At 48.0% G+C, this 26804-nt stretch overlaps 1 protein-coding gene across 5 annotated transcripts in view; it reads right to left on the bottom strand.

Moving 5' to 3' along the window:
- Window positions 1–26804, bottom strand: part of LOC103790050 (uncharacterized) — a 60474-nt gene that overhangs the window by 23320 nt on the left and 10350 nt on the right. Inside the window, exons 1-5 of one of the 5 annotated variants that reach the window (XM_078361228.1) lie at window positions 26495–26538; window positions 25747–25872; window positions 20727–20803; window positions 18235–18361; window positions 13517–15006 (exon numbers count right to left, since the gene is read on the bottom strand). In XM_078361228.1, coding sequence (XP_078217354.1) covers window positions 13583–15006; window positions 18235–18361; window positions 20727–20803; window positions 25747–25750 — 1632 coding nt within the window. In that variant the 5' untranslated portion in view covers window positions 25751–25872; window positions 26495–26538 and the 3' untranslated portion in view covers window positions 13517–13582. Of the gene's footprint in view, window positions 1–3730; window positions 3858–7092; window positions 7181–10627; window positions 10690–13516; window positions 15007–18234; window positions 18362–20726; window positions 20804–25746; window positions 25873–26494; window positions 26539–26804 lie in introns of those variants that run through there. The other 4 variants (XM_078361226.1, XM_078361229.1, XM_078361227.1 and 1 more) reach the window with 4 other exon arrangements.

Raw genomic sequence — 26804 nt, 5'->3', positions numbered from 1 at the left:
TGCCATCCACCATCCTCCAAGAAGGGAAATGGGGCTGGAGACTGAGTTAATACCAATCATGACTACGTGGTGAAGCCTCCATGCAAATCGCTAAACTGTGGGGGATACGAGAGATTCCAAATGCTGAACACACGCAGGAGCCTGGAGCATGGCACACCCGTAATCTTCCCATGGTCCTTGTGTGGAGCACAGCTCACTGCAAAGACGGCTCTGGTTTTATGTGCACTGATATTTGTTTAAGCTACTTCTATGTTCATCCAGTACATTTTTATATATTACACATGATCTTGGATTTTATTAATTTAATAACCATTTTTCTATTTTTTTTTGAGACGGAGCTTTCCTCTGTCACCAGGCTGGAGTGCAGTGACATGATGTTGGCTCACTGCAACCTTCACCTCCTAGGTTCAAGTGATTCTCCCACCTCAGCCTCCAGAGTAGCTGGGACTACAGGTGTGTGGCATCACGCCCAGCTAATTTTTGTATTTTTAGTAGAGACAGGGTTTCACACTGTTGGCCAGGCTGGTCTCGAACCCCTAACCTCATGATTCACCTGGCCTCCCAAGATGCTGGGATTACAAGCATGAGCCACTGAGTACGTACAGCTCATTTTCCTATTTTTTATGATAATCTATGTGTTCTTTTTTTATATCAATAATGTGTGGAACTGTTTTATCAGAGAATGACTATTCGTTTACAATGTAGTGCCTCACTCTGTGAATCTTCTCATCTGGCTGTCCTTCTGTGTCCTGTGAAACATTCTTTATCATGAACCCAAGAAGGTGTTTCACTGAGTTTTGTGAGCCACCCTAGCAAAGCAATCAAACCAAAGAAAGGGGTTGAGGGAACCCAACTTACAGCTGGTTGGTCAGAGGAATGTGACAATCTACACTTGCAACGGCTCTATGAGGTCCGGGGCCGCCCTTGCTGGCCTGGGAACTCAACCCTTCACCTGTGAGATCTGACTCTAACTCCGGGTAGACAGTGTCAGAACTGAATTAAACTACAAGAAATTCAGTTTGTGTCCATTCAAGATTTGGATGTAATTGGGAAGAAATCCACTTCTCGTCATCAGAATTGAGGCGTTCAGTGCAAGGTGGCATGTGAGAGTAGGAAAAGCATTTCTGATTTTTTTTTTTTTTGTGGGAGGACAGAGTCTTGCTCTGTCACCCAGGCTGGAGTGCAGGGGTGAAATTTTAGCTCACTGCCTCCTCCGGCTCTCAGGTTCAAGAGATTCTCCTGCCTCAGTCTCCCAAGTAGCTGGAATAAAAGGCACACACCATCACACCCAGCTACTTTTTGCATTTTCGGTCGGGATGGGGTTTCACCATGTTGCCAGGCTGGTCTCAAACTCCTGACCTAAAGTGATCCGCCTTCCTCAGCCTCTCAAAGTAAAGGGATGACAGGTGTGAGCCAACATATGTGGCCTTTTTTACTTTTTTATTCATTTTTCCCCAAATAGACAAGTAGAGTATTTAAACAAGCAGAGAAAGCTCTGGGCATTGTTACGGGCCCCAGATGCAAAAAAGGAAAAGCCCGTATTTCCCATCTCCTGATTAGGTGTTGCGAGTACAGAAAATGGGATGGAACCTGAATAGGTCAAGGGGCAGGTGTACGGAGGCCTCAGTTCTGAGCTACAGGGACAGAGAACAGAGCATCACATGGAATCAAGTACAGAGGAGACCGCAGGGGAAACAAACCCTTTGACAGCCCTCCCTGAGCCACAGAGGCAAGAAACCAAAGAGGCCACAGAAGCCAGATGACAGGGTGTTGCCAACAGGATAAAGACTCTGCCTTTGTCTCTGAGCTGCAGCACCGCCAGAACGCCCAAAGATCAAACTACTGCACATCTGAAGGGCAGAGGGGCCGGGCGCAGTGTTTCACACCTACAATCCCAGCACTGTGGGAGGCCGAGGGGGGTGGATCACCTGAGGTCAGGAGTTCCAGACCAGCCTGGCCAACGCAGTGAAACCTTGCCTCTGCTAAAAATACAAAAATTAGCCAGGTGTGCTGGTGGTGCACACCTGAAGTCCCAGCTACCTGAAAGGCTTGGGCAAAAGAATCATGTTGAACCCAGGCGGCAGAGGTTGCAGTGAACTATGTGCCACGGCACTCCAGCCTAGGCAAAAGAGCAAGATGTCATCTCAAAAATAAATAAATAGCAAACGAAGGACAAGTGGGGACAAAGAAAGGTGTCCATTCAGAGATCTCAGAATTTAAGCTTTCCTTTTTCCATAGAACTCTCCCGCTTGCAGTTTCCTCACTCACTATTTACTTCTTTATGTATTTCCTATATTTATTTATTATTATTATACTTTAAGTTCTGGGGTACACGTGCAGAACAAGCAGGTTAGTTACAAAGGTATCCACGTGCCATGGTGCTTTGCTGCATCCATCACCCCGTTATCTGCATTAGGTATTTCTCCTAATGCTCTCCCTCCCTTAGTCCCCCACCCCTGCCATCCCTCCCCTAGTGTGTGATGTTTCCCTCCCTGTGTCCATGTGTTCTCACTGTCCAACACTCAATTATGAATGAGAACATGCAGTGTTTGATTTTCTGTTCTTGTGCCATTTTGCTGAAAATGATGGTCTCCAGCTTTATCCAGGTGGCTGCAAAGGACATAAGCTCATCGTTTTTTTTGGCCACACATCCCCACACACTATTTGAAGGTGCAGTTTCTACTCTGCCCATCGTAGCTCCCACTTGTGATTACAGCTGTAGTACATTCCCACCCATCTAGATTTTTCTGCTATTTTTACTTGACTCTCCACAGTCCAGGGCTCTTTCCCTGGCTTCATCATGGAGACAACAGGTCAGAAAGAGGCTCCTGCTTGTAAAAAGAAAGAAATGTGATGTGCTGGAGCTTTTCTTTTTCTTTCTTTTTTTTTTTTTGAGACGGGGTTTTTTTCTCTTGTTACCCAGGCTGGAGAGCAATGGCGCAATCTCGGCTCACTGCAGCCTCCACCTCCTGGGTTCAGGGAATTCTCCTGCCTCTGTGCTGTAGCTTGTCTAGTGTCCCAGTTGGAAAGAAGACATTCCAGATGGATCGAGGAAAATATTTCACACTGCTCCACTGCCTGCCTCCTTCGGAATGCTTAGAGAGCATTGTAATATGTGGAAATCACGCTTCTTTCTAGGAACTACTGAGTGAACAGCACAGGAGCAACAAACAGGGAACTGGTATTTTTAAAGTCTGCCAGAAGGTTTTGCTTTTGTTTTCTTGAGACAGAGTCTTGCTCTGTAGCTTGTGCTGGAGTGCAGCGGCGTGATCTCATCTCACCGCAACCTTTGCCTCCCAGGTTCAGGGATTCTACTTCCTCAGCGTTTCTGGTATCTAGAATTACTGGAGGGCACAACCATGCCTGGCTAATTTTTGCATTTTTGGTAGAGATGGGGTTTCTCCATGTTGGCCAGGCTGGTCTTGAACTCCTGACCCGAAGCCATCCACAAGCTTCAGCTTCCCACAGTGCTGGGATGACAGGCCTGAGTCACTGCACCTGGCCTGCCATCAGGTTTTTGCCTACTTTACTTCTGGAAACCACTGTGAGGTATCAGGAAGAATACACAACATCTAAACAAAACAGACAGGTAAAATCCAGAAGCTTTTCATTTCGAAATCAATACGGCTTCCATTTTAGGCAAGCCAGGATGTGGCTCCCAGGAGGCAGCAAGAGAAAATACAAACATACGCAAGGGCACGTCCCCACTTCCGGGGACAGTTGGACTCACCCAGGGAGACCAGGTTCCTGTAGTTCTCCAGCATCACGTCCCTGTATAAAGTCTTCTGAGCAGGGTGCAGGCATCTCCACTCATCCTGAGAGAATTCTATGGTCACATCCCTGAATGTCAATAGACCCTGAAATGAAAACACATTTTAACCACATGGTTATGGGAGGAGTTCTGATCTTTACAGAGAATGACAAGAGGACAGAGGTGAAAGCACGGATTTTTTTTTTTTTTTTTTTTTTTTGAGACGGAGTTTTGCTTTTGTTACCCAGGCTGGAGTGCAATGGCGCGATCTCCGCTCACCGCAACCTCCGCCTCTTGGGTTCAGGCAATTCTCCTGCCTCAGCTTCTTGAGTGGCTGGTATTACAGGCACGTGCCACCATGCTCAGCTAATTTTTGTATTTTTAGTAGAGATGGGGTTTCACCATGTTGACCAGGATGGTCTGGATCTACTGACCTTGTGATCCACCCGCCTTGGCCTCCCAAAGTGCTGGGATTACAGGCTTGGGCCACCGTGCCTGGCCAAAAGTAAAGATTTAATTGTAGGAAATATTCTGAAAAAGGGAGAAAGGGATTTTTCACCACATTATGTCTTCCCAGTTGTATTTATTATGCTTTTTGAAGAGGTCATGATGCCCTCTTGGTATAGATTTCTTGTGTTTGTGGATAATACAAGAAATACACACAGCAGCTATTAAATGTGTTCAATGAAAAAAAAAAAGAAATACACAAACCAAAAAATCAAGGCAGTGTTTTCACTAAAGAGATGTTTGAAAATTTTATTGACACACCAAGTAACATTTTGTATCTACATGAGACAGAACATGAATGATGTTTTCAGAAATGAGAATATCCACAGTGAAAAATCAGAAAATACAATTCAATTGGGCGTGACGGCAATGGCTGTAATCCCAGCACTTTGGAAGGCTTTGGTGCGTGGATCACCTGAGCTCAGCAGTATAAGACCAGTGTAGTGAACATGGTGAAACCCTGTCCCTACTAAAAATACAAAAATTGGCCAGTCAAAGTGGCTCATGTCTGTAATCCAAGCACTTTGGGAGGCCAAAGTGGGCAGATCACGAGGTCAGACGTTTGAGACTAGCCTGACCAACATGGTGAAACCCTGTCTCTACTAAAAATACAAAAATTAGTCTGGTATGGTGTCACATACCTGTAATCCCAGCTACTCAGGAGGCTGAGGCAGGAGAATCCCTTGAACCCAAGAGGTAGAGGTTGCAGTGAGTCAAGATTATGCCGTTATACTCCAGCCTCAGTGACAAAGGAAAAACTTAGTCTAAAAAAAAAAAAAAGCTAAACAGCAAGGTGCAGTTAGTCATGCCTGTAATTCCAGCACTTTGGGAGATCAAAGTCGGCAGATCTTCAGGTCAGGAGTTTGAGACCAGCCTGGTCAAGAGGGTAAAACCCCATCTCTACTAAAAATACAAATATTAGCCAGGTGGTGTGGCGGGCACCTACAATTCCAGGTGCTTGAAAGGCTGAGGCAGAGACTTGCTTGAACCCGGGAGGTGGAGGATGCAGTCAGCCAAGATTCTGCCACAGCACTTTAGCCTGGGTGACAAGCGAGACTCCCGTCCCAAATAATAAAAAAGGTAAATAAAAAATAATTATTAGGTAAGGTGATGAAATGATCCCCGATGACAGGAGCCTACCTATGTGACAAACCTTCACACGGAGCCTAAAGGTAAAAAATAAGTATCAGAGGAAATTTTTTTTATCATTGCAGATGTTTTCTAAAAGTCTCATACAGATGCAGAAATACGCGATTATAAGACTTCCCCTGACACCTGACACAGAACTGACAGTAGTGGGTCCCCGGTGAGGCTGGAAGGAGGGTGAAGGACGTGACAGGGGAAGGAGGAGCTTTATGGCCAAGAGGCTCAGCTGCAGCTCTGCCTGGAGCTTTACACAAAACAAATACGTACATCACGTGGTGTTTAACTACAAAAACGTTTATTAAATAATAATTGGTGGGGCTGGGCACAGTGGCCACACCTGTAATCCCAGCACTCTGGGAGCCTAAGTCAAGTGCATCATCTGAGGTCAGGAGTTTGAGTCCAGCGTGACCAGTGTGGTAAAAGCCCATCTCTACTAAAAACAAGGAAGAATTAGCTGGGTGTGGTGGCAGGGGCCTATAATGGCAGCTATTTGGGAGACTGAAGCGGGAGAATCACATGAACCAGGGAGGCAGAGGTTGCAGTGAGCCGAGATCACACCACTGCACTCCGGCCTGAATGACAGAGCAACGCTTTCTCTAAAATAATAATAACAATAACAGGTAGAATGAGAATATGGCTCCATCCTTTAGGATAAAAATGAAGTCCTGCTCCCATATTTAAGAACATTAGAACCATTTTTACTAAAAATGGCTGTTTCAAAACCTTTCCACAGCAACACCACAGTCTCCATGAGCTTAATGCACTAAGAATGGTTTAATGAGGCCAACCGCAGTGGCTGATGCCTATATTCCCAGCACTTTGGGAGGCCAGGGCAGGTGGATCACGAGCTCAAGAGATCGTGACCATCCTGGACAACAAGGTGAAACACCGTCTCTACTAAAAATACAAAAAATTAGCTGGGCATGGTGGTGCGTGCCTGTAATCCCAACTACTCAGGAGGCTGAGGCAGGAGAATTGCCTGAACCCAGGAGGCGGAGGTTGCATTGAGCCGAGATCGTGCCATTGCACTCCAGCCTGGGTAACAAGAGGGAAACTTTGTCTCTAAAACAAACAAAAGAATGTTTTCATGATTCTCCTGCTATGATTTGGGTTGGTTTCACATACTTAAACTAATGGAATAAAACACCTTGTATCATTCATGTCTGTGTATTAACACTCCATTCTAATAAGTAAGATGGTTGGCGTCAGAAACACAGAAACTGACTCAATTACCTCAACATGTAGCATAAAATCAGGCAGAAAAGACTTCCCCTTATTGGACTCCCTTTCTGGAATTTACCACGTACTTTGTGCACATTAATACATGACTTTTACTGGCAGCTGCTCTACTCCTGGTCTACAGAGAGCTGATGGGGCATCAGATGTGGCCCCTGGACGATCCCTGCTGCCCAGGAGCCCTGACACCATGGGGCCCACACCCCGTCTCCATCCACATCTGGGGTCAGCCCTTCCCAGGACCATTCCCAGTGTAGCCTCTTCCCACGCTCCTGTCACTGGGTCACCAGAGATGGAATCTAGTTGACAAGAGAAGGACTGAGGGAAGGCATGCGTGAGTGCCAGCAAACCTGGCAGGCAGGACGCTTCAGACTCAGAGAAGATTCTCAACTCCAAGGCCCAGCATTTCTGAAAGGAAGGAGACGAACAATCCACAGAGAAGATCATCTCACCTGAGGAAGAGCCATCCCTGACTCCTTTGCTTTCCTCTTCCTCTTCCGGGGCTCTTCCTCACGTATCAAGAGTCATTAGAAGTCAGTCCTGAATGTTAAAAATATGCTGTTTACTGCTTAGAATTAACCCCCTCCCTGGAACACAATGACACATACAAAGGAGACCTCACCCTGAGGAAATAGGGTTCCCTCTGCTGCCCACTGCACCAGGGATGATAAACTCCTAGAAGAAAACAAAGTGATTTTTTCATCCCTCTCTTCAGAACATGCTTCCCTCCTGGAGAAGCTCCCAGACACACTGAATCAGTGGGGAGCTGGGATGGAATGAGCTCCCCTACAGGGCACAGACCTAGCCCTTACCAAAGCCCACGCAAACGCTGAGTGTGGTGGCTCAGAACTTTAATCCCAGGACTCTGGAAGGCCAAGAGAGGTGGATGCCTTGAGCAAGGAGTTGGAGACCAGCCTGGGCAACATGGTGAAACGCCATCTCTATGAAAAATACAAACACTTAGCCAAGCATGCTGGTACACATCTCTGTGTCTGTGCTCCCAGCTTATCATGAGGCTGAGGTGGGAGGATCACTTGAGCCCAGGGGGTAAAGGTTGCAATGAGTTAACATTGCACCACTACAGTCCAGCCTGGGTGACAAGAATGAGACTCTATCTTTAACAAAAAAAGTCCAGGCATGGTGGCTCAGCCTGTAATACCAGAACTTTGGGAAGCCAGGGCAGGCAGATCACAAGGTCAGCAGTAGGAGAACACCTGGCCAAGAGATCAGGCTGGCCAATATGCTAAAACCCCATCTCTACTAAAAATACAAAACTTAGCCGTGCATGGCGGTGGGTGTCTCTAATCCCACCTACTCTGGAGCCTCAGGCAGGAGAATTCCTTAATCCCAGGAGGAGGAGGTTGCAGTGAGCCAAGATCCCACAACTACACTCCAGCAAGAAACAAAAAACAACCAAAAAAACCTTGCTGCTCAATGATGGACACAGAGCAAACCTTAAACATTATTCAAAGTCAGCAAGCTTTCCAACTTGGACCCGGCAGAATGGCTCCCGCAAACAGGTGTGGGGAGAAGAAAAACCCGTTCTGCCCCCAATGAGGCGGTGACCCGAGACTGCACCATCAGCATTCACAAGCGCATCCACGGGGTAGGCTTCAAGCGTGCCCCTCGCGCGCTCAACAACATTCATAAATTTCCCATGAAGGAGATGGGAAGTCCAGGTGCGTGCACTGACTCCAGGCTCAACAAAGCTGTCCCGGCCAAAGGAATAAGGAATGTCCCACACCACGTCCACGTGCGGTTGTCCAGACAATGTAATGAGGATGAAGAGTCACCAAATAAGCTCTATACTGTGTTTACCTGGGTACCTGTTACCACTTTCAGAAACCTACAGGCCGGCACTGCGGATGAGAACAAATCACTGATTGTCAAAAACACCAAATCAAGTTAAGGCTGGTCGTGGTGGCTCATGCCTGTAATCCCAGCACTTTGGGAGGCCAAGGAAGGCAGATCACCTGAGCTCGGGAGTTCCAGACAAGGCTGACCAACATAGAAAAACCCCATGTCTACTAAAAAGACAAAATTAGCTGGGCATGGTGGTGCATGCCTGTGATTCCAGCTATTTGGGAGGCTGACGCAGAAGAATCACTTGAATCCCACAGGTGGAGATTGCAGCATTGCACTCCAGGCTGGGCAACAAGAGTGCAACTTTCTCTCAGAAAAAACAGTAATAGGGCCGGGCGTGGTGGCTCACGCCTGTAATCCCAGCACTTTGGGAGGTTGAGGCTGCGGTGAGCCCAGATCGCGCCATTGCACTCCAGTCTGGGTAACAACAGCAAAACTCCGTCTCAAAAAAATAAGTTAATAATAATAATAATAAAACAGAAAAGAAAGAAACAACGCAGGCCTACCCTGAGTGTGTGAAGGAGAATCTCTGGAGCATAAAAGATATCGTGTAAATTCCCCAGCATTCTCCTGTGAAGCCACAGTTGAGATCCACTCAGAGGAGGAGGAGGCGAGCCCAGCGCAGCCCCGATTAGGCTCTGCTCTCCCCCTGGGGCCTTGGATCACCAGTACCGAGGCGGTGGAAGGTGAAGAATAAAAAAGAAGCATGCAGAACAGCCAATATGGGCCAGAGGTGGGGTGAGGGTGTGGCTGCAGTGCTCATTGGGAGGTGGGTCACAGAAGTCCCCACTGGGAGGTGATATCAGAACAGACACCAGGGAGAAAGGCGTGCCTGCCCCTGCACTTGCAGGGCCACGGAGTTCCAGCAGAGACACAGGCCACCTGAGGGCCTTGAGGCAGGAGCAACCTCGGCCCCAGGAACAGGAAAGGGGCCTGTGTGGCTGGAGCAGAGGGAGCGAGGAGGACACAGGCAGGAGATGAGGTCAGAGAGGTCCTGGGAACCCAGATCAGGCAGGGATCGAGTCTTCAAACATTTTTCTCCCACAACAACAAAGAATCTTCCAACATATCTCCAGAATGAACCAGAGGGCCTTGAGGGAAACATGAACTTAAGAGCTCACAGCTGGAGATTTTAATGAATGACCTAAGAAAAGAAAACTGAAAAACAGACTAACTAGTTAAACTATGTTTTGATGATAAGGTAGAAGGTCATTGACATCTTAACCAAGTACACACTGAAATCCTGCCTGCCTTGGCTGATCACCCCCAATTACCCTCCTGGGTTCCCCATTATCCCTGATAGCCCAGCGGAGCTTCCCCCGTTAAGATGGCTCACCCTACCCTGTCATCGTAACTGTTGTGTTAATGTGACTACTCCTCACCCCGCCCCGCCATCTTAACTACTCTTCCGCCTTACTCCACCGCCATTGTAACTGAACTTACAGTAATGTATATTCCTTGCCCCTTCCCCCACCACTGTAACTGATCTTACTCCGTAGGACGCCGTCCCCTCCCTAAAAGATTTGCCTCAACCTGTAAAACCAACTCCTATCCCAGTGCTCTTCATTAAGGCCCTTTTCGGCTTTAGCCCAACTGCCCCCAGGTGAATAAACAGCCATGTTTCCCACACAAAGCCTGTTCTGGGGCTCTCTTCATTCAAAGCGCGCGTTTTAACACCCTCACGAGGAGGGAGGTGTGGGGACGGCGCCTCAGGAAACGGTGGGGTCTGCAGGATCCCAGGACCAGGCAGAGCACGCGGCCTCCCCGGGACCGGGGCCGAGGAAGGCGAGGCTGGGAGGCGCCCAGGACGGGAATCCAGTCCTCAGGGGAGGACTTCAAAAAGCGCGGGGCGGGAGGAGTCAGAAAAAGGTTCTGAGCAGAACTACGCCATAGGAAATGTATACAGTGCCGTATAACAGGAAAAACTGGGGACGGGACCAGCCTGAGAGCGACTTTAAACCCAAAAGGAAGCGACCCCGGGACTCTCGTGGAAACGTCCCAATTTCCTCCGGGTGAAGAAAGATGGGCGAGAATTTCCAGGTCTGTGGGGACCCGACGACCCACGTATAGAAGCGCCTGGGACCTGGGAAACGGAGACTTAATTCAAGACAGGGTGAAACTCACGAGCAAACGGTGGGACGTTCCCTCCACGGGATCCGCTTCCAAGTTTGCACGAACCTGAGTGCGCAGGACGGAAGCCAGGCCTGGGCGGCTCGACGGGGGCCGGTAGGGCCTGTGTGAGGTAGGGGCGGGGCCTGGGCGGCCCCGAAGGGAGGTAGGCGGGTCCTCGGCGGCCCGAGGGGGGTGGGCGGGGCCTGTGTAATGTAGTGGCGGAACCTGAGAGGCCCCGAAGGGATGTGGGCGGTGCTTGGGCGGCTCGAGGGGGGCTGGGCGGGGCCTGGGCGAGGTAGGGGCGGGGCCTAGAGACCCTAACAAGAGATGGGCATGGCCCGGTCGAGGTAGGGGCGGGGCTCGTGGAGGAGAGAACTTGTCCTTCAAAACTGGGAGAGGGCGGGGCCGGCCGACACCTGTGAGTTTCGCAGCCTCGCTCTCAGCGCCTCCGTTTTTCAAGTTTGGGAGGCCAGATTTGCCAGGAAGCCCGAGCGATCATTCAAAAGCCCTGGTATTCTCTGCAACGGGGATGCAAACTACAATGTGAAATGCAAAGCTCTGCCTAAGCGGAAGGTACAAGTTCATGCTGACAGCCCACAGAACACAATAGAAATCCTCACCCTTTCTATTCCCCAATCGCTCAAGAGGGAGAGTCCACCCTGTGCTCAGCTTCAGAGACTTCCCTAACGCCACCGCCTGGATGCAGGAGGAATGCTCAGACCCGGGAGGAGTGGGGTCTCCACCTGCTGCTTGAACACAGCGGGGATACGGGAGCAAGGGCGGGAGGTCTCAGCTACTCAGGAAGTATCGCTCAACCTGAGATGTCCAGGAGAAACTACTCAGCTACTCAGGAGAAACGCTCAGCCTGGGTGTCCAGACAAACCTGGGCGACACAGTAACATCCCTTTCCGCCTCACTCTATTTCTCTTCTCTCTCTCATTATGTTTTGAATTTTAAAAATAAAATGTTTAGGCCGGGCGCGGTGGCTCAAGCGTGTAATACCAGCACTTTGAGGGCCAAGACGGGTGGATCGCTAGGTCGAGAGATCGAGACCAACCTGGTCAACATGGTGAAACCCCGTCTCTACTAAAAATACAAAAAATTAGCTGGGCGTGGTGGCGCGTGCCTGTAGTCCCAGCTACTCAAGAGGCGGAGGCAGGAGAATTGCCTGAACCCAGGAGGCGGAGGTTGCAGTGAGCCGAGATCGAGCCATTGCACTCCAGCCTGGGTAACAAGAGCGAAACTCCGTCTCAAAAAAATAAATAAATAAATAAAAATAAAATAAAATGTTTAATGGTGTGATACAAGGATTCAACATTATTCTTTTCCGTGTGGATATCCAGTTGTCTCAGCAACTTTGTGGAAGAGATCTTTTACTTCTTTTTTTCTTTCTTACCTGTGTAAACAAATCTTTTTTTTTTTTAATTTACTTTTTTCTTTTCTATTTTTCTGAGGTGGAGTCTCACTCTGTTGCCCAGGCTGCAGTGAAATGGCACGATCTTGGCTCACTGTAACCTCTGCCTCCCTGCTTGAGGCCATTTTCCTACCTCAGCTTTTGGAGTAGCTGGCATTACAGGCGCGTACCACCATGCCTAATTTTTGTACTTTTGGTAAAGACGAGGTTTCACCACGTTGGCCCAGCTGGTCTAGAATTCCTGACTTCAAGTGATCTGCCTGGTCAGACTCGTAAAGTGCTGGGATTACAGGCGTGAGCCACCACGCCTGATCCAAGAAATACTCTTTACTTCACTTTTTGAATGTTGAGACAATATAATTGAAAACAAAAATATCTTCCCCAAAATGAGAAATCATCTCCGCAACAATAGATATAATAAAAAAAACATTTTACTAATAGATAAGCCTTAGACCATAATGTGATGGGTAATAGAGGCAAACAGTTAAGAGACTGAAAAGAGGGAAAGGAACTTCACTGTTCTACACAACCCATTAAGTACATGTTATGCAGATAAACACTAATCAGTCCTCAGGTAAGAGGACTTAACACCCTTGGTCACACATGTTCATCCTGGCTCTACTTGGTAATGGAGGTGACCGTCTGTGTCAGCCCATTGGCTTCATCCAGAGGAAAAGGGAAAAATCCAAACCAATTTTTTTCTTTTTGAGAAATGTGAGTTTCACAACATGGAAATAGGTGCCCTCTCTGGTAAGACTCCTACATTCTTACAGAAACTGATGTTAGAAGTAAATAATAAAGTTTAGAACCAATAATTAAGTATAGAGTTTGTGTGAACATGAGGCTTGAAGATAGCCACCTGGAAACATGAACTCCAAATGAGTGGGATCAGTGTTTCAAAATAGAGATGTTAAGGTTTGTTAGTAGAAAAAGTATGAAGTCTCAAAGGAAACAATCACTCCAAGAAGTTCTCAGCAAGGCAATTTTACCTGTGTAGAAAGGTGCTGCCTCTAAACCTAATTGCCAGGGGAGCACACTGAACAAGGAGAGGAGGGCCTTTTATCCTAATGCATTGTGCTTCTATCACTGCCTCTATTGGCTGGAGATGGACCTCACAATTTAAATGAAACCAGACTGGTTAAAAGCTTAAAACTTTCTTTCTTTTTCGAGATGGAGTTTCGCTGTTGTTACCCAGGCTGGAGTGCAATGGCGCGATCTCGGCTCACCGCAACCTCTGCCTCCTGGGTTCAGGCAATTCTCCTGCCTCAGCCTCCTGGGTAGCTGGGATTATAGGCACGCACCAACATGCCCAGTTAATTTTTGTATTTTTAGTAGAGACGGGGTTTCACCATGTTGACCAGGATGGTCTCGATCTTTTGACCTTGAGATCCACCCGCTCGGCCTCCGAAAGTGCTGGGATTACAGGCTTGAGCCACCACACCCAGCCAAGGTTGGATTTTTTATTAAAAACTTTGCCACACTCCTTACACTTTTTAAATGTTTTGTTTCTTTTATTTTTATTTATTTTTACCTGACTATTGCAGCATATACGTCTAAGGTTTCTTTCCAGTATGAAGTCTACGATGGAATACAAGCGACGACATCTGACTGAAGGTTTTGCCACATTCATTACACTTGTAAGGTTTCTCTCCAGTGTGGATTCTAGTATGCTGTGCCAGGTGTGAACCACGCCTGAAAGCCTTGTCACACACCTTACATTTGTATGGTGACTCTCCGGTATGAATTCTTCTATGTCTTCCAAGGTCTGATTTCCATCTGAAAACTTTGTCACATTCTTCACATTTGTAAGGTTTTTCTCCAGTATGAACTCTATGATGACTTGAAAGGTTTGATTGCTGATTAAAAAACTTGCCACATTCATTACACTTGTAAGGTTTCTCCCTAGTGTGGGTTCTAGTATGTTGTGACAGGTGTGAATGACGCCTGAAAGCCTTGTCACAGACCTCACATTTGTATGCTTTTTCTCCATGAATTTTCCTATGTCTTTTAAGGTCTGATTTCCGAGTAAAAGCTTTGTTACAGTCTCCACATTTGTAAGGTTTCTCTCCAGCATGAAGTCTATGATGACTTGCAAGGTTTGATGGTTGATTAAAAACCTTGCCACATTCATTACACTTGTAAGGTTTCTGTCCTGTATGAACTGCCTTAGGAATCACAAGTGCTGAATTTCGACCAAAGGTCTTGCTGCATTTATTACACTTGGAAGGTTTCTCTCCAGTATGAAGTCTACTATGGCGTGTGAGGATTGACTGCTGAGTGAAGTTCACGCCACACTCATGACACTGGTAAGGTTTCTCACCAGTGTGACACCTACCATGGCGTCCGAGGTATCGCTTCTGATTAAAGGCCTTTCCACATACATCACATTCATATTGTTTCTCTCCTAAATGGATTGTCTCATGTTTCCTTAAGAGTGAGCTACAATGAAGGGCTTTGCCATTCTCATTACATGGGAAAGACTTTTCTCTCATATGTACTTCCTGTTGTTGTGTGAGTAGTGAAGCATAGAGGAAATTATTTTCATACTTATTCGAAATAAGGGTTTGGGGCCTACAATACATTCTTTGGGATGTTGAAACTGAGGAAGCATCGTTAAGAGACTCCTCCACTTGATTGTCAACTTTCCCTTCAGTCTGGAATACGTGCAGTTCAGGGAGATGGGAATGAAAGCTCAATCCAAGCTCACCTTTAACAGGCTTGTTTCCAGCCTGCCTTTGATCGCATCGCTCTGTACTACTAGTCAACTTTTTGATTTTTGTCACGGGAGTTTCATGGCTACTTCTTTCCTCTTCTTCCCACTGGAACTCAAAGTCATGAGTATCTTTCTCAATTTCCTGGAAGCAAAAGTGTCCAGTGTGATGACTCTCATGCGTTTCCAATGTCCCTGTGTGGAGCATTTCTGTAGTGCCCTGTGCTGTTAATGAGAACTTCTTCATCATGCATTTGAAAGAGATATCTACAAAATATAAACACCAGTAAGTTTGCAATTGAGGACAGATGGTAAATAATACTGAAACGTGGCCAGGTGCGGTGGCTCAAGCCTGTAATCCCAGCACTTTGGGAGGCCAAGGAGGGTGGATCACGAGGTCAAGAGATCGAGACCATCCTGGTCAACCTGGTGACACCCCATCTCTACTAAAAATACAAAAAATTAGCTGGGCATGGCGGTGTGTGCCTGTAATCCCAGCTACTCAGGAGGCTGAGGCAGGAGAATTGCCTGAACCCAGGAGGCGGAGGTTGCGGTGAGATCGCGCCATTGCACTCCAGCCTGGGGAACAAGAGCAAAACTCAGTCTCAAAAAAAAGAAAATACTAACACAATATTTTTCTATATATGTCATAAAAGTATATATATCCAGGAAGAATAGGTACTTTGTGATTTTTTAAAGAAAATTCTTTTTGATATTTTTATTTTTTTCAGACAATGTCTCGTTCTGTCACCAAGGCTGGAGTGCAATGATGAGACCTCTCTGCTCACTACAACCTCTGCCTCCTGGGTTCAAGTGATTCATCTGCCTCAGCCTCCTTAGTAGCTGAGATTACAGGCCCGCGCCACCATGCCTGGCTAATTTTTGTATTTTTAGTAGAGATAAGGTTTCACCATGGTGGCCAGGCTGGTCTCAAACTCCTCACTTCTGCTGATCCACCTGCCTCGGCCTCCCAAAGTCTTGGGATTACAGTCATAACCCCCGGTGCCTTGAGGTACTTTGTGACATTACAGAGAGGAGGGTGTCAGACATATTGCAGATCACATACCAAAAATCCATATGTAAAATCAGAAAAATTAGTTGGCCAGGCGCGGTGCCTCATGCCTGTTATTCTAGCACTTTGGGAGGCTGAGGCAGGTAGGTCATAATGTCAGGAATTCAAGACCAGCCTGGCCAAAAAGCAAAACCCCATCTCTATTGAAAGTACAAAATTTAAGCTTGGCATAGTGGCTCATACTTGTAATCCCAGCACTTTGGGAGGCTGAGGTCAGCGGATCACCTGAGGTTGGGAGTTTGAGACCAGCCTGACCAACATGGAGAAACACCGTCTCTACTAAAAATACAAAATTAGCTGGGCATGGTGGCACATGCCTGCAATCTCAGCTACTCAGCAGGCTGAGGCAGGAGGATTTCTTGAACATGGGAGGAAGAAGTTGTGGTGAGCTGAGATTGCGCCATTACACTCCAGCCTGGGCAACAAAAGCAAAAGATCATCTTAAAAAAAAAAAAGCTGGGCGCAGTGGCTCACGCCTATAATCCCAGCACTTTGGGAGGCCGAGGCAGGTGGATCACAAGGTCAAGAGATCGAGACCATCCTAATCAACAAGGTGAAACCCTGTCTCTACTAAAAATACAAAAAAATTAGCTGGGCATGGTGGTGCGCGCCTGTAGTCCCAGCTTCTTGGGAGGCTGAGGCAGGAGAATTGCTTGAACCCAGGAGGCGGAGGTTGCGGTGAGCCGAGATCATGCCATTGCACTCCAGTCTGGGTAACAGCAGCGAAACTCCATCTCCAAAAAAAAAAAAGAAGCCGGACGTGGTGGCTCAAGCCTGTAATCCCAGCACTTTGGGAGGCCGAGGCGGGTGGATTATAAGGTCAAGAGATCGAGACCATCCTGGTCAACATAGTGAAACCCCGTCTCCACTAAAAATACAAAAATTAGCTGGGCGTGGTGGTGCGCGCCTGTTGTCCCAGCTACTCTGGAGGCTGAGACAGGAGAAGTGCTTGAACCCAGGAGGCGGAGGTTGCAGTGAGCCGAGATCGCGCCACTGCACTCCAGCCTGGTGCCTGGCGACGGAGAGAGACTCTGCCTAAAAAAAAACAAACCCTGAAATACATGCTAAGATCACCACTTTCTGAATGAACCCCAGCACATCATCGAAGTAACACATTATAAACAAACTACTGAAAATCAAAAAGACAACATTATTATTATTATTGTTTTTTAATAGACATATTATTGTTTTTCACCATGTTGACCAGGCTGGTCTCGAACTCATGACCTCAAGCAATCCACCTGCCTCGGCCTCCCAAAGTGCTGGGATTACAGGCATAAGCCACTGCGCCCAGCAACAACATTATTTTGAAATAAAAACACTCAATACACACAGAATACAAGAAACCCACCTCAACATAATAAAGACCATTTAGGAGAAGCCCACAGTTACCATCACAGTGGATGGCGAAAGCCTGAAATCTCTTCCTCTAAGATCAGGAAAGAGACTAATAAGCCTGCTTTTGCTATTTCTACTCAGCATGTTACTGGAATCCTGACTGACGAAATTAGACACAAGAAAAAGTAATAAATGCCAAGGAGTGGGAAAAAAAAGTTAAATGCTCTGTGTTCACAGAAGACATCATCTGATATTTGGAAATCACTAAAGAGTCCATGGAAGACTGCAGACAGTGGCTCATGCCTGTAATCCCAGCAATCTGGCAGGCTGTACATGTAAAGCATATACAGAGGCCAAGCATATGTAAAGCATATACAGAGCATGGTGTCTCTTGTTTGTAATCCCAGCAGTTTGGGAGGCCAAGGCAGGTGGATCAACTGAGGTCAGGAGTTCGAGACCAGCCTGACCAACATGGAGAAACCTCGTCTCTACTGAAAATACAAAATTAGCTGGGCATGGTGGCGCAGGCTTGTAATCTCAGCTACTTGGGAGGCTGAGGCAGGAGAATAGCTTGAACCCAGGAGGCAAAGGCTGCGGTGAGGTGAGATCCCACCACTGCACTCTACCCTGGACAAGAGTGACACTGTCTCAAAAACAAACAAACAAAAAAGCATAATGTATGGGGCAAAATCACAAAAAGAAATATAGAACCGGCCAGGCGTGGTAGTTCACACCTATAATCCCAGCACTTTGGGAGGCTGAGACAGGTGGATCACGAGGTCAAGAGATCAAGACCATCCTGGTCAACAAGGTGAAACCCCGTCTCTACTAAAAATACAAAAATTAGCTGGGCATGGTGGTGCGCGCCTGTAATCCCAGCTACTCAGGAGGCTGAGGCAGGCGAATTGCTTGAACCCAGAAGGCAGAGGTTGCAGTGAGCCAAGATCGCGCCATTGCCAGCCTGAGTAACAAGAGCAAAACTCCGCCTCAAAAAAAAAAAAAAAAAAAAGAAAGAAATATAAACCCAGGAAGAGTCAAGATAGACAAGGGCAGATTCCTCGTGTCTGGAGGGACGTTTTCCTCACCCACAGACTCCAGGTTCCTGTAGTTCTCCAACATCACGTCCCTGTATAAAGCCCTCTGAGCAGGGGTCAGGCATTTCCACTCCGCCAAAGAGAATTCTACAGCCACATCCCTGAAAGTCAAGCATCCCTAAAATGAAAAACACATTTCAACAAAACATTATGGAGGACTGAGTTTCCACCTTCACACTAAGTGAGAAAAGAGAAAGTAAGTATCCGTTTCATCACAGACTGTTCTGACAAACCCACCTTAAGGTATTTTTGAACATTTCTTCTCTATTGCTGCATTTTACTGTACTTACCCACGAAAGATTTTAAGATCCCAAAGTCACTGTAGAAGTCTTGGTTTTATGGTCAATATAAAAAATACACAAACGAAAAGAAAACACATGGCCAGGCAGGGTGGCTCACGCCTATGATCCCAACACATTGGGAGGCCAAGGTGGGCGGATCACTTGAGGTTAAGAGTTTGAAACCAGCCTGGCATGGTGGCTCCTGCCTCTAATCCCAGCACTTTGGGAGGAAGAGGCGGGCAGATCACGACGTTAGAAGATCGAGACCAGCCTTGCCAACATGGTGAAACCCTGTCTCTACTAAAAATACAAAAATTAGTGGGCTGTGGTGTCAGGCACCTGTAATCCCTGCTACTTAGAAGACTGAGGCAGAAGAATCGCTTGAACCCAGGAGGTGGAGGTTGCAGTGAGCTGACATCGCACCATTGCACTCCAGCCTGGGTGACAGAGCAAGACTGTCTAAAAAAAGAAAGAAAGAATTAGCGGCTGCATGTTTCAACACAGGCCTATCATTCTAGCTCTTTGGGAGGGTAAAGCGTAGAGGACTTGAACCAGGAGTTCGAGGCTGCTGTAAACTAGAATTGCGCCATTGTACTCCAGTCCTGGGTCAGGGGGAAACACCTTCTCTCTCTCTCTCTCTCTCTCTCTCTCTCTCTCTCAATCTCTCTCTCTTTTTTTGAGATGGAGTGTAGCTCTGTTGCCCAGGCTGGAGTGCAATGGTACGATCTGGGCTCTCCACAGCCTCCACCTCCTGGGTTCAATTGATTCCCCTGCCTCCTGATTACAGGCACGCGCCACCATGCCCAGCTAATTTTTTGTATTTTTAGTAGAGACGGGGTTTCACCATGTTGACCAGGATGGTCTCGATCTCTTGACCTTGTGATCCACCCATCTTGGCCTCCCAAAGTGCTGGGATTATAGGTGTGAGCCACCGCACCCAGCCTAATTTTTTTTTTATTTTTAGTAGAGATGGCGTTTCACTCTGCCAGCCAGGATGATCTGGAACTCCTGAGGTCATGATTTGGCTGCCTTGACCTCCCAAAGTGCTGGGATTACAGGCTTGAGCCACCCTGCTGACCCTTTTTCTATTTATTATTAAGACAGAGTCTCTGTCTGTCACCCAGGCGGGAGTACAGTGGCACAATCTCAGGTTATTGCAACCTCCACCTTCTGGGTTCAAGTGATTCTCCTATGTCAGCCTCCTGAGTAGCTGAGATTACCACCGTGTGCCACCACACTCAGCTAATTGTTGAATTTTTAGTAGAGATGAGGTTTCAGCATGTTGGCTGCTTTCGAACTCCTGAGCTTTAGTGATGCATCCGCCTCGGCCTCCCAATGTGCTGGGACTGCAGGCATCAGCCACCATACCCAGACCAAAAACATGTCTCTTAAGAAAAGAAGTTTGGAGTCAGAGACGTGTTGATCTACTAGTGTGGCTTCCACTGCATTCCCAAATCAGTTACAAAATAGCTCCCCTTATTGGTCTCCTTTTCCAGAATTTACCAGGTATCTGTGCACATTAACCTATGTGTTTCTTTTTTTTTTTTTTTTTTTTTTTGAGACGGAGTTTCGCTCTTGTTACCCAGACTGAAGTGCAATGGCATGATCTTGGCTCACCACAACCTCCGCCTCCTGGGTTCAAGCAATTCTCCTGCCTCAGCCTCCCAGTTAGCTGGGACTACAGGCGTGCGCCACCATGCCCAGCTAATTTTTGTATTTTTATTAGAGACGGGGTTTCACCATGTTGACCAGGATGGTCTCGATGTCTTGACCTCGTGATCCACCTGCCTTGGCCTCCCAAGGTGCTGGGATTATAGGCGTGAGCCACCGCACCTGGTCCTATGTGTTTCATATGTGGTTTCTAAGATCTCATCCACAAAGAGCTAACATACATCTGTGGCCCAAAATAATCCAACCTTCCCAGCAGCACTGACACCGCAGGGCCCACACCCCGTGTCCATCCAGGTCTGGATGTCAGCCCTTCCCATGACCAAGCCCAGTGGAGTTTCTTCCTGAGTTCATGTCACTGGGTCACAGGAGATGGAATCTCAGAGCAGATGACAGGAACTGAGGAAGGCACGGGTGAGTGCGAGCCAACATGTCAGGCAGGACGCTTCAGACTCAGAACAGACTGGCTACTACAATACCTGGCATTGCAGAAAGGGAAGAGACAGATGAATCCACCGAGGAGTGTCACTTTACCTGAGGAAGAGCCATGCCCGGCTCCTTTTCTTTCCTCTTCTGAGCTGCTTCCTCACATGAGTCTTTAGAAATCAACCCTGTACGTGAAAAGAATTTAAGACTTAATGTTAGAAACCACTCACTCCCTTCCTGTGAGAAAAACACATACAGGAGAGACCTCACCCTGTAGAAAGACAGGCCTCTGCTGCCCGCTGCACCAGAGATCACGCAGAGATAAGAAAGTCCCTGTCTAGATGTGGTGGCTCACACCTGTAATCCCAGCATTTTGGGAGGTGGAGGTGAGTGGATCACAAGGTCAGGAGTTCAAGGCCAGCCTGGCCAAGACAATGAAACCCCATCTCTACTAAAAATACAAAACAAGGCCAGGCACGGTGGCTCAAGCCTGTAATCCCAGCACTTTAAGAGGCCGAGGCAGGTGGATCACGAAGTCAAGAGATCGAGGCCATCCTGGTCAACACGGTGAAACCCTGTCTCTACTAAAAATACAAAAATTAGCTGGGCATGGTGGCGCATGCCTGTAATTCCAACTACTCAGGAAGCTGAGGCAGGAGAATCAATTGAACCTAGAAGGCGGAGGTTGCGGTGAGCCAAGATCGCGCCATTGCCCTCCAGCCTGCGTAACAAAAGCGAAACTCCGTCTCAAAAAAAAAAAAAAACTTAGCCAGGCATGGTGGTAAGTGCCTGTAATCCGAGGTACTCAGGAGGATGAGGCAGAGAACTGCTTGAACCTGGGAGGTGGAGGCTGCAGTAAGCTGAGATTGCACCACTGCACTCGAGCCTGGGTGACAGAGTAAGGCTCTGTCTTAAAAAATAAAAACAGGCCAGGCGCAGTGGCTCACGCCTATAATCCCAGCAGTTTGGGAGGCTGAGGCAGGTGGATCACGAGATCAAGAGATCAAGACCATCCTGGTCAACAAGGTGAAACCCCGTCTCTACCAAAAATGCAAAAAATTAGCTGGGCATGGTGGTGTGCACCTGTAATCCCAGCTACTCAGGAGGCTGAGGCAGGAGAATTGCCTGAATGCAGGAGGCGGAGGTTGCGGTGAACCGAGATCGCGCCATTGCACTCCAGCCTGGGTAACAAGAGCCAAACTCCGTCTCAAAAAAAACCAAAAAAAACACAAAATAATAATCCTTTACATAATAATATATTAGTTTATAGAATTAGGGCTTGAAGAATACCTTTATCTAATCCTCTCTATATAATCATATAATAGTTGATAGTATGAGTGTCTAAAGAATATTTCCCTACATATATACCTATAATTATATCTTAGTTCATAATCAGAGGAATGCCTAGAGTGGACACAGTACAGAGCATGAATTAAGGAATAAGCAGCTTATAATCGGAGGAATGCCTAGAGCAGACGCAGTGCAGAGCATGATTTAAGGGAAAATAGTTATGCCAGGACAAGAATCCATGGCCCAGGCAGGAGCGTTCAGTATCGTAAGGATACCCGCTGTATGGCAGGCTTGGGGCGAGAGCCACTCCTCCTGATGAAGGAGTTGTAGGACCTTGCTCCACTTCTTGTGGAAGGCTGCCCTCAGACCGGCAATCCACCTTGGTGACTGTGAACTTATCAGCTCTTGCTACCCTGCTGCTTGAAAAGTATCTTCCCATAGAATCCACTGGAAGCTGCCAGCAGGTGGCGGTAACCTTGACAGCTCTGTCACTGCTATGTGACTTAAAGCATCCACCTATAAATCTTCTTAGAAGTAGTTTCCCATAGATAGAAGTATTGCACACTGCATCCTCTTCACTGTGCACGGCCCACATTCAAGCCTCGGTGACCTAATGGGGGTGGACCTCTTACTGCACACGGCCTTTGCCTTCGTGGGAACGTGTCCCTTGCTGTGTACTTGTCCCCCTCCTGGCCTAGGTGACCTAATGGGGTGGACCCCATGTTTTATTGCTCACGACCCTATCACTATCCTTAAAGATGATTTCACTCACTGCCCTGCCCCCTAACCTAAACACAATAAATACTCACGCTTCTGGACATTCGGGGCCTCACCTGACTCCGCTTATAGGTGGCGTGGCCCCCCCAAGCCCAGCTGCGTTTTCTTTGTACTTCTGTGTCCTGTCTCTTTATTTCTTGGATCCTGCGCCTCAGCACAGCACGAGGCTCACCCCACGACCCTGTGGGGCCCTCAGCCCTACACTCTCTTTTTCCTTCTGCATTTCCTGCTGAGTTTCTGCTTACTTTATGCCCCTCTTCTTTCCTGCCCCATTCTTTTTCTGAGGTGAGTTTTGCTCTTGTTGCCCAGGCTGGAGTGCAGTGGTGCAATCTCGGCTCATTGTAACCTTTGCCTCCTGGGTTCAAGCGATTCTCCTGCCTCAGCCTTCTAGTAAAAAAATAGCTAGGTGTGGTATCGCTTGTCTATAATCCCAGCTACTCAGGAGGCTGAGGGAAGAGAACTGCTTGAACCCAGGAGGTAGAGGTTGTGGTTAGCCAAGATCGCACCACTGCACTCCAGTCTGGCCAAAAAGAGTGAAACTCCGCCTCAAACAAACACGCAAACAAAAAAAAGCACTATGTTGGCCAGGCACGGTGGCTCATCCTTGTAATTGCAGTATTTTGGGAGGAAAAAATGAGAGGCTACTGCCAGCCAGGTGCGATGGCTCATGCCTACAATCCCAGCACTTTGGGATGCCAAGGTGAGTGGATTATCTGAGGTTGGGGTTTTGAGACCAGCCTGACCAACATGGAGAAACACTATCTCTACTAAAACGACAAAATTAACCAGTTGTGGTGGCGGGCCCCTGTAATCACAGCCTCTTGGGAGGCTGAGGCAGGAGAATCGCTTGAACCCAGGAGGTTGAGTTGCAGTGAGCTGAGATCGAGCCATTGCACTCTAGCCTGGGCAACAAGAGCGAAACTCCATCTCAACAAACAAACAAACAAAAACTCAGGAGGATCCTTTGACCCTAGGAGTTTACCAGCCTAGGAAACATAGTGAAACCTGTTTCTTTTCTTTCTTTCTTTCTTTTTTTTTTTTTTGAGATGGAGTTTCGCTGTTGTTACCCAGACTGGAGTGCAATGGCACAATCTCGGCTCACTGCAACCTCTGCCTTCTCGGTTCAAGCAATTCTCCTGCCTCAGCCTCCCGAGTAGCTGGGACTACAGGCGCGTACCACCATGCCCAGCTAATTTTTGTGTTTTTAGTAGAGACAGGGTTTCACCTTGTTGACCAGGATGGTCTCAATCTCTTGACCTCGTGATCCACCCGCCTCGGCCTCCCAAAGTGCTGGGATTATAGGCATGAGCCACCGAACCCGGCCTGAAACCTTGTTTCTTAAAAAAAAAAAAAAAAAAAAAAACAACTAGCTGGGCTTGGTGGCTCGCCCCATGGTCCCACCTACTCGGGAGGCTGAGGTAGGACGATGGCTTGAGCCTAGGAGGTTGAGGCTGCAGTTAGAGGAGATGATGCCACCGCACCCAGCCTGGGAGTCAGAAGCAGACTGTGTCTCAAATAATAATTAATTAATTAAATTAAAAGTATTATGTAATAACAGAAAGTGATTCTTTTCCCACTTCACTGCCCCACTTCCTACCCCACTCTGAGAAAAGGGAAGAGAGTGACTCACAACTGAATAAGTCACTGCCCTCTGGTTGAATAGGGATTCCAAGTGGAAGCTAACCTCTGATGCCAAGATTTATAAAAGGTACATGTCTTATAGATAGGAATCTTAAAATTCTCAATCTCCTAAAACTAAAACAATAACTTTTAATAACTTAAAACGTATTTAAGTAGATTATATACACAGAAGTCAACACGTCACAACTAATCAAATCCAATGAACTCACCCACTCATCTGTACCCAAAGCCCCCCATCCTTTTTTCCTTCTGAGAGACTGGATCTCACTCTGTGGATGCATGATCTTGGCTCACTGCAGCCTGGACCTCCTGAGCTCAACTAATTCTCCTACCTGGGACTCCAGAGTAGCTGGGATTACAGGTGTGCACCATCATACAAGGTTAATTTTTTTTTTTCAGAGATGGGGTCCCACTATGTTGCCCAGGCTGGTCTCAAACTCCTGGACTGAAGCATCCCCTTGCCTCAGTCTCCTGAAGTGCGGGGATTACAGGCGAGAGCCACTGCACCCAGCCCCTCTTTCTTCCTTACTGTGCTTCCCTCCCTAATTCTGTACATCTCTCTCATTCTCCCCTTCTCTCTCTAGCTCATTTTCTTTCCTTTTTCCCTGGGATTCTGCTCCTCACTTTGTACCCCTCTTCTCCCCTGCTGTTTATCCCCTTCTTCCCTCTATTCCTCCTCTTCCAACTCTTCTGCTCCATCCTCCCAACCTATTTATTTATTTTTTATTTATTTATTTATTTTTCTTTTGAGACAGAGTTTCGCTCTTGTTACCCAGGCTGGAGTGCAATGGTGCGATCCTGGCTCACCGTAACCTCCGCCTCCTGGGTTCAAGCAATTCTCCTGCCTCAGCCTCCCGAGTAGCTGGGATTATAGGCACGCACCACCATGCCCAGCAAATTTTTGTATTTTAAGTAGAGACAGGGTTTCACCATGCTGACCAGGATGGTCTCGATCTCTTGACCTCGTGATCCACCCGCCTCGGCCTCCCAAAGTGCTGGGATCATAGGCGTGAGCCACTGCGCCTGGCTAACTTATTTAACCTCTTATTGCTCCTTCTCCCCAATCGTCCTTAATCTCCATATATTTCTGCTTCTTCTTCCATCTCTGAACCTCCTCTACCCTCCCTGTTAAATTCTTCCCTGTTATACCCCCGTCCCCACTCTCTGGCACCCCACATTCCCAGGTGTCCTCTTCGCTGTGGCTCCCTCTGTTCTTGTCACCGGCACCACTCTGCTCTGTCTGCCCCGGCTCCAAATCCCTCCTCGTCTCTCTCACTCTCATGAGCCTCCCTCTTTGCTGCCCCATCCCTGCCTTGCTGTCCTTCATTTCTTTGTACACCTCACTTTTCTCTACATTTCTCCACTTGCTTTTCTCCTCCTTTTATTTTTTCACTTTTGCTGTCTCTTGCAAATCCCTCACCCATTCTCTACTTTTCCATCTGTTGTGGGTGTTTCTCATTCCTCTTTTCTGTGTCTCAGGTTTTCTACTGCTGTCTCCTGATTTCCGTGGGCCCCCACAATCACAGGAGGGTTTGAAGTAAGTCGCCTGCATCCGGAGAAGCACATTTTTACAGGGGCAGGAGCTGGGCAGGCAAGACCACCCCGTGTCACAGGACAGGCCCCGGGCACCTCCCCAAGTCGGGCTCAGGGGAAGTAGTGACTGCGGAGGGGAGATCTGAGGAGCAGCAGGGCCCCTCACGAGGAGGGAGCTGTGGGGGCGACGGCGCCTTAGGACGAGGGTGGGGTCTGCAGGATCCCAGGAGCATGCAGAGGACGCGGCCTGCCCAAGACTGGAGCCGCAGCGCTGCGCTCAGGGGGCTGACGAGGGCAAGGGTGGGAGGTGCCCAGGGTGGGAATCTACCTGTCGGGTGAGGACTTTAATAAGCGTGGGGCAGGAGGGGTCAGAAAAAGGTTTTAAGCAGGAAAACTACGCGATAGGAAGGGTATACAGTGCCCTATAACAGAAAAACCGGGGACGGGACAAGCCTGAGGGCGACTTTAAACCAAAAAGACAGCGACCCCCGGACTCTCATGGAAACGTCTCAATTTGCTCTGGGTGAGGGAAGATGGGTGAGAATTTCCAGCTCTGTGGGGACCCCAAGTCCCAGGTACAGAAGCGCCGGGGACCTGGGAAGCGGAGAATTAATGCTATACAGAGCGTAACTCACGCGTCCCGGAGGGTCCCTCATTTCACGCGATCCGCTTCCGGGTTAAGCCAGGCCTGGGCGAGGCCCGCAGGGAGGTGGGCGGGGCCTGGGCGAGGTGGGGGCGGGGCGCTAGGCGGAGAGACCTTGCCCTTCAGAACCAGAAGAGGGCGGGGCCGGCCAACACGTGTCTCTCTCAGCCTCGCTCCCAGTGCCTGTTTCTCGGGTTTTGGAGGCAAAAGTCCTGGAATTGTCTAGAAAGGGGATGCAAAGCAGAATGTGAAATGCAAAGCCCTGTCTGGGCGGAAAGTAGTTTTCCTGCTGACGCCCACAA

Source organism: Callithrix jacchus, chromosome 22 (assembly GCF_049354715.1).
Source record: "Callithrix jacchus isolate 240 chromosome 22, calJac240_pri, whole genome shotgun sequence".
Taxonomy (NCBI): Eukaryota; Metazoa; Chordata; class Mammalia; order Primates; family Cebidae; genus Callithrix; species Callithrix jacchus.
This window is presented reverse-complemented; position numbering and strand designations above follow the sequence as displayed.